General features: G+C 39.0%; 1 protein-coding gene across 1 annotated transcript in view; it reads right to left on the bottom strand.

The window, feature by feature from the left end:
- Window positions 1-703: 703 nt before the first annotated feature.
- The window catches only part of LOC139134609 (metabotropic glutamate receptor 6-like), a 70696-nt gene continuing 62720 nt past the window's right edge, over window positions 704-8679 (bottom strand). Inside the window, exons 3-8 of the mRNA XM_070701531.1 lie at window positions 7474-7761; window positions 5692-5829; window positions 5081-5281; window positions 2943-3985; window positions 2082-2277; window positions 704-1065 (exon numbers count right to left, since the gene is read on the bottom strand). Of these exons, the coding sequence (XP_070557632.1) occupies window positions 941-1065; window positions 2082-2277; window positions 2943-3985; window positions 5081-5281; window positions 5692-5829; window positions 7474-7761 (1991 nt within the window). The 3' untranslated portion in view covers window positions 704-940. The remainder of the gene's footprint in view (window positions 1066-2081; window positions 2278-2942; window positions 3986-5080; window positions 5282-5691; window positions 5830-7473; window positions 7762-8679) is intronic.

Genomic DNA, 8679 nt, shown 5'->3' with positions numbered 1-8679 from the left:
GTAAAATCTAGTAACACATCTCATTCACTGATATATAAAATGCCGTGCTTTAATCACAGCGACACTACAGAACCCCATGGTTCCTTACCCATGATACCTTGCTTCTTTCTCATACATACTTATTTTCTGTTCGGCTACGATTGATGACATTATCAGTTTTTACTGAACAACTTTGAAATTCTTAGCGAAAAATATAATATGATATTACAACTCTTTTTTTACCAAAATATAGGCACAAATTACTCGCGTTTAAAAGGTTGATATAGTAGCGGGTCAGATTTATTCTATGCTTTTGTATGATGTCATGAAGTGTTCTATCGCATTGGCATTAATATGAAACATATAACTCCTTCGTATTTGTGTCTCAACCCGCTGTAATATTTCAATGTGAATATATCATTTGAAACAGCGAACGACGACGGGAGACGAAAGCTTGGCAAAATGCCACATCGGCAAAACATGTGTACAGATTACAGATCTTTAGCGTCATGATATATATATATATATATATATATATATATATATATATATATATATATATATATATATATATATATATATATATATATTTATATATATATATACACAAAATGTATATATATCTATATATGTATATGTAACTATATATATATATATATATATATATATATATATATATATATATATATATATATATATATATATATATATATAGTTACGCACTTTAATTTCGTTATTATCATGATTTCTACGCGCGACTTCGTATTTTCTAGAATACTTATGGATTTTTTTCTACAATAGATACAGAAGTTGCGCTGTTGGCAAATGGTAGGTTTAAAACCTTTTCAAGGACACAAATATCATAAGCGTTCTCACACCCCGTCACCAAACGTTTAGCATATATAAAATGTAAGCGAAGACTGAAACTGTGTATCATTGGTCGGAGACAAAGAGTCGAGTTCTAAATGGTTGTTTGTCGTTCGCCAAACATATCGACGTACTCATACTCAGTGGTGCCCTCAAACGCGATGTCGTCAAACGCTTCCCTGGTGTCCGATGAACTACTCGCCTTCTTCAAAGCCACGTCTGTTGACAAAAGAAAACAATCCGTGTTTCAGTTTTCAAGGAGGGAGTTGTGGATAAGTGTTCACCGAATCCCATCGATCGGTACACTGCTTTGTTTCGGACTTTCAGAACAACCGAGGCGACTCTCTCCGATGTGACACCGGTGCTATGCACACATTTCTTCGACGCAAACATTCCTTCGGCGGTTTACAGTTTTATCAATACCAATTGATCCCTCAAAAGAAGGGTCTTGAAGTTTCTCTTAAAAGTGAGAAATCTTGCTCATACACAGAACATTGAATGTATTTTTAAGTAGGGATAACACTTTAAAGTTTTTGTGCAAAATTTACGTCATGTATAGTAATTTTTATATCATCTGGATCGCTCGCATACCAAGCGCCGAGAGAATAGGTTCTGACGACTCGAAGGATAAGTGTCTATTTAAAATGTTTATAGTTGAGCACCGAAATCTGTCTTTCCCGAAAACCACTTCAATCTTTGAGAATGAAAGTTGTTCACGTGGTTCCAGACCGTCTATCAGTAATGGCGGCAATTGCAATGCTCTTTTGTTTCAAGATGGAAGTCGACGGACAAGCCACATTCTGGTCATAATTAAACGCTATACACTATACTCAGTTTATAGGGCCTATGGGGCGATGAGTAACTTTGGCACAGGCACGCCTGGCGAAGTCTCTTTGAACACAAATAACAATACATGACAAACTGCCTTGGAAAAATTGCGATTATACTCTTCAAGGAATACCACAAAGTAGTCAAAATAAATTATTTTTGTATATTGCATCAGGCTATGAAGGATTAAATAATAAATAAATAATATGCAGTTTGCAGTGTGAAAATCTTTTGGTCACTTTAAGTGATTGTGTTAATTATGATAAGACAATGCCTCAGTCAGAGTCAATGGATCCATTTTTACAGGCTTGTGATCATAAGCGATATCGATGACGTCACATCGTAGTCGGTTCTGCGATAGTCTTGATAGTGTCTGACGTCACTCGAAGCAAAGTCTGTTAAATTACCTGATGAGCTGGTGGCCGGCGTTCGCGTGTACTCTCTGCCGTTCATGGTGCTGGGTTGACGCGTCCCAACTTTTGTCGCCTGTCGCACGTTTTTGTGGGGCTGGAAGATCACTATGTAGACCTTTGGTACAAACAGAAGTACGAGGACAACTGATGCACTCATACTCGTTGCAAAACTCAAGCTGGTCATTTGAATCTGAAAAATGAGATTTAAAAATGAAACGTAGTTTCAGATGATAAGAGTAGGAAAGTACGTACGTACATAAAAATATATGTATGTATGTATGTATGTATGTATGTATGTATGTATGTATGTATGTATGTATGTATGTATGTATGTATGTATGTATGTATGTATGTATGTATGTATGTATGTATGTATGTATGTATGTATGTATGTATGTATGTATGTATGTGTGTGTATGTATGTATGTACGTATGTACGTACGTACGTACGTACGTACGTATGTATGTATGTATGTATGTATGTATGTATGTATGTATGTATGTATGTATGTATGTATGTCTGTCTGTCTGTCTATCTATCTATCTATCTATCTATCTACCTATCTATCTATCTATCTATCTATGTCTGCCTATCTATCTATATCTATGTGCGTGTTAGAATAGATGTTTTGCGTAGATAAGTAACTGTATGTCTGTGTGTAAAATATACTTCACACAGACCGTGCAATTTGCTGATTTCAACGTTTACGCCACCACCTTTACAAAATATTTCTCAATGACACTATGACGGTAACAATTGATTACAATAGAAACCAAGCATATTTACAATTGCTCTCACAGTTGATACTAACTACATCAACCAATTTAAGTGGGAAAAGCCGGTTTAAGACTGACCTTCGGATCTTTATCTGATGTGGCATAATATATGAGGAGAAACGCCAACCATACAATGCACGTCGTATACATAGTAAATCCAATAAATTTTGCTTCGTTGAAGTTTTCTGGAATTTTTCTCGTTTTAAATGCATAGACAGTGCACAAAATTATCAGTAACATGTTATAGAGCAAGGACGCCATCAACGTCGAATCACTAATGTCACACTTCAGGACAGGACGGTCGCGTGATATGTAGTCCACACGGGTTCTGGGAGGGTCCGTGACCAGCCAGATGGTCACTCCTGCAAGCTGTACAGATATCAGCGCGAAACATATTATGATTTGTGATTTTGGACTGGTGTACTTCGGTCTCACGGTGCTTTTCATACCCTGGTTGAAAATCCTGGAGATTCGGTTGGTCTTTGTGAGAAGGGCGGCGTAACAGGTGACCAGGCAGAGTCCAAGGCCAAGTCTCTCTAGGCAGCATTTGATAACGCTCGGTTTTGTCATGATGACGAATGTCATGCAGTAACACATGAAGATACCGAAAAGTAGAATATACATCAGTTCTCTGCCGGATGCCCTTATGAGTGGCGTATTGATGTACGAGATGAACACTGCGAAAACAAACGTCTCAAATATGATCCCGGTGATTGCGAACGTGCCTGTGGCGATCGCCCATGCTGAGGTCCACGTCACGTACTCCTGCGGAATCTCATAGCACCCAGTCTTGGTGGCGTTAGGCCAGAATCCCATGCCGCAGTCCTCGCAGGTAGATTCGTCAGTCAGGTATTCGAATTCTTCGCATTTGGTGCAGACCCAGCAGCACTTTTCGCCCGCATTCTGTTTCATCGCCATTCGGGGCAGACATGGCTTGGAACATACAGATTCAGGTAGATCCTGGCTCCAAATCGTCTTCGACATGTCAAGATAGAGTCCCTCCACCCATTCTCCGATGACAACGTACTCCCAAGTGTTGTTGACCATTTGAAACTGATAGATATCGTAACGGCCGTTGGCGTCCCCATTTTCATTGAAGTGGACATCCGTATTTGCACTCCCTGGGGAAAAAGTGTAAATGAAATTTTGCAAAGTACAACTAATTATGCAAAACGAATTGCCCAAATAGGGCTATTCTATGAGCTCATCATATTTTAAGTATGAGAGCAATCATCAATTCATGGGATTTCTGTTACATAGATATACAAACAAACGGGAAAGATATAAATCAACATTCCGTCAACGTAACGGTTTTCCAAAAATGTCTTGAAAATGACGATCTCCTTTCAGCGAAAGGAAACTTTATCAGATTTTATTCTTCGTTTATCAAGAAGTGGACAATCTTAGTTTTGGCTCCAAAGATAAAATCAATGTTCGATTTATGAATTATGATTTTGAAATGATTGAAGTTTTCTTACATAACGCTATTACACAATCTCAGACGAAACAGAGTCCGTTCTGACGCCACGTTGCAAAGTCCTTGAGTGTCGCAGAGCAGGAAGCCAGACTACATCAACCCTACTATTGCTACTATAAGGCAATGGTTAATTACATCTCAAGCGTATCGAGTAAGGAACCACCCTGACTTACAATATGATGCATTCAGAGACGACATTCATGCTTCGCTCAAAGCTCCCAATATTATTCTGAAAGTCATGTGTGAAATTCACCTCTTTCATTTTTTTATTTTGCATGAATGTGTCTCCACATCACCCTTGTCACCTTTCATTCCTGCCTTAGAGCAATATTGCCCGAAAATATTTGCCACAATCATAGACATTCGAGAAGCTTTCTCGACTGTCTATTCCGCAATCGTTCCGAGTGAAGTTTCGCCAACATGTCAAATGTTACATTTCAACACTTGTTTTCAAGTGATCTCGACTTTTGAACCGAAAAGTTTTACTTCTGAATTGAGAAAGTTCAGAAAGTTGCCTTGTGTGATTTTACTTGCGGCAATTTGTCTACTCCACGAAATGCCATAGTTTTAAATGTATTGCAACTCAAAAATGTTGTTATCGACTCATCCAAATAATTAGATCAACTCGTGAGCTAATGTATCATGGTACATAATTTGGTAAGATAACATTTGCTAGGAAAATTAAATCAAAGTGAAATTATCGGAACTGAAAACCGAAATATAAATTTAAAGTAGATACCTTTGAACCTGACATTTCTGATGTATTCGAGGAACACTTTACCAGTTAATGCTTTCATAGAATCGCAAATACCATAGGTGTTAGGACAATCAGTGTCCTTCATATTCTGCAGAGCATGCGCAAATGCGAGTACGGCATCCACGACGAACTGAACCACGCCCTCCTGCTTGTGGCCGGACAGTGGCGAGATCTGCTCTCTTCCTGAGGAACAAAATACAGGGACGACGGTCCTGTTACAGACACAATAAGACGGCCTGACCACCCGGAGGTCGATTTCATTCATCGCAGTAACGACTCAAGCCTTTACTGGTTTGCCCCATTTTAAGATTTCACACCAAAAAAGGCTGACAGATAACACTTAATAAACGGGAATTTTCTCGAAGTTTGTACTACCTCAGCTCGAAACAGCATTTCAAATTCAAAATTGGTGAAGTGTCAGTTTTTGTATCAGCAACTGATTTATATTGCCGTATTGCTGTGTCTTTGCGAGAATAGAACAATTATCTTAGATTGTCTCCATGACAACCAAGCGGACAATGACTGCGTTATAATAACTCTTTATATTGCCGTATTGCTGTGTCTTTGCGAGAATAGAACAATTATTGACTGACCTGTACACATTTTAACATCGCGGTCCCCACTCAGAGAATGGTTGAAGGTACAATCGAAATGGCTTTCCCAGAATTCTTCGAACCATGGATTCCGACGGTTATTGCTCGGGCTTAGCGATTGAAAATACTTATCAAAACCTGAAATATAATCAATAATTAGATTTCGTTGGTATATTTTCAACTCTTCAAACTCATTGGACCACTTTACGTATTTTCTCATCTGTATAACTGTTACACTTCCCTCTGTATCGCAAGAGACTGTCAACTGATGTTGATTGAAACTCACCAACCGTGACTTCGAGGAATAGTTTGCCAGCGGCATAAACAGTTGGATTTCAACTGTCTTTAGTTTGTTTGCACCGTAAGTTAATATCTTGTTTCTCCTTTCTCTCGTTATCTTATTGGATTTATACTCGTAACTGCCTCGACACGTGAACCAAGCAACGGAAATTAGGCTGCCGTATTCAAAATTGAAACAGCCATGTTATTAAACCTGTCTTGTGTGTCGTCAAGTTTTGCAAATCTTCCCACGTAATGCACAATCATGCAGCATAAATGTAAGAGCTTAACTATTTTAAAGGAGTCGTCTGCTAAGATATGCACCTGAATCGTGTGAAGGTAGACTGGGTATATTGTTATCTTTTCAAATTTCATTTATATGTACAGTGGCATCAAATATGGCTTTCGTCGTTCAGGATTACGGGCACGCCCTCATCGGTGTACGCCCTGAAGGCAATGATAATATTCAAATCATGGTCGATTCTCCTGTGCCAGGTGGCGTACTCGCACCGCCACCTATATTTTGTAATGTCCTGTTATACCAGCAGACTTCGATTCAGCTATGTAAGCATGCTATGGTTTTTCCTCCTTTCACGAATTCTTGTTTCAAATTTTCGAACTCGATGTCGGTTCAGAATTTGATCGGCGCCTAGTATCAAACCTTTGGGAGTGAGATGGGAGCTTTTTGTGATTGATACGGATTGTGTTTGCTGAAAACAAATAATTAGCACAGCAAGTCATTAATATATTTGTGTCCTGTGTAAAGAATCGGAATTGCTTTTGAATAATAACTTTGTGCTGTGCCTGAAGTTTGTAAAAGCATGTATTGTTAAAAGCGTGCAGTAAGCGCGACATCGTACCGTACATCGGTGCATACTTCAGAAAGAGTACTAGTAATGAAAAATGTTAGGTTTGTTGTTGTAGTCTTCTATAACATTTTGCCGAGCACATAGAAAGCTCATACCAGTAAGGTCAACAATTTTATACAATTATGATGAAAAACTTATCCTGGTGCTCGTAATACTCGGCGGAAATTTCAATAAAATATTTGAGCACTTACTATGCTCGACCCCCGCTTGTTCTTTCCCAAGAGAGGCCATTTGTGCGTGACTATGAATTTTATTGCAAAATTTAAGTGTCGACTACATTTTTAGCTATGTATAGGAACATTGCAGTGGTTCGGTGGTGATTTAAAAAGTTGTGTACGATTACTGAATACACTTATTTCCACCCGTGAAATAGGTTTATTTTACTGTTCTGTGGCAAATAGCTGATTCTATTTTATTGAGCTCGGTATTTTTGTGGAAATCTATCCCGAATCCCATCGACCGTTTAAAGGAATCAGTGTTGCTATTTCTGAGTTAATGAAATCAAGGATAAATCATGGGAGCTGCACTTAATGTCCAAACCATATTGTGCAGCTCAATCCTCTCCCTACCAGACGACATGGATTCCCCGATATCCTGGAATTTTGCTAAGGGCAGTAAACCCAGTATTCCCTACCTGGCAAAGGGATTCGTTTTGGTAGAATCGTAATCGCGCCCTTGGCGACAGCCTCCTGTCCTCTCACCGGAGACTGTTTCGTACCCCAGCTATCACTGGCGACCCACAGGAAGTGATCCGTTAGGTTGTTACGTTCGGTCGCCTGCAGCAAGCGAATCAAGTCGTCTTCGTTTACGAAGGTGATTATTCCTCTAGCCTGCGTCTTCTCATACAAATATTGTACTATCCTGTCGAATGCTGAGTCTAGTGAGTCCATGTAGATCTTCTCCGACCTTGCGATGCAAATTCCTGTCGTGTGGATGTCAAAGAAGGGAATTCATTAGTTCACAATGGTTTGCGGCGTTCCTAACTAATAGAGAAAATTAAATACCAAGGACCTGTCATCTCAAGTTACCCCGGCAATATTTCAGTATGTTCGGTCATTACTAGAACGGTGTACAATTACATGTTGTTTTCAAGTTTGAAGATGATAACTATGAAAAGACAGCATGTCGAAGGAAATAGATACATGACGCGAAATTGATTGGCCTTGAAGGACGGCAACCTGAGTCTCTACATGTACGGCATCGTGCTAAAAATGCTATTCATACAATCGTATGCATGGTCATTGTAAGCTTTCAAGGTTTATGAATTGAAAAAAAATGTCCTTCATAAAGTACACTCGGTGCGCTTGAGAGATGTGGTTTTTAAATGTTCACTTACGAATGCCACACACATGCGTACCTCCCACCTGCTCCAGTATATCTTACTTAATGCAAAGGTGAGACCTCATTTAGATTTCAATAACGGCGAAACGTAATTACGAAAATTTCCACCGCGTGATGCAACGTAAACATTCCCCAGAGTCGCCAAGCTCCTTGGTTCTGAATCTAAGCTTGAAACCGAAATATTTTGATCATAGTACGACTATTTGAAATTGACTGCGACAAAGGCCGTGAACTTCTCCCGTCACGAGCACATCTCATGTAGGAATTGCTTAATTAAGAACGTGGTAGACTGATGTTGCAGTATAGTAGGTAGCTTGGCAAAGAAAACAAGCAACTGAAAAAAATGCTTCAGAACATACAACTATCAAACAATCAGATGTAGATGTGTGATTTTATTTCTCATTTGCATATGTAGGCCTATATGCGCACATCTTGTGGTAAGAAAGTGCCATAGAATGAAATAGCCATCTTCTATTTCAAAGAAACGGAACATTTGATA

The sequence above is a fragment of the Ptychodera flava genome, chromosome 6 (assembly GCF_041260155.1).
Source record: "Ptychodera flava strain L36383 chromosome 6, AS_Pfla_20210202, whole genome shotgun sequence".
Classification (NCBI taxonomy): Eukaryota; Metazoa; Hemichordata; class Enteropneusta; family Ptychoderidae; genus Ptychodera; species Ptychodera flava.
The sequence above is the reverse complement of the archived record's forward strand: the minus strand, read 5'-3'. Positions and strand labels throughout refer to the sequence as shown.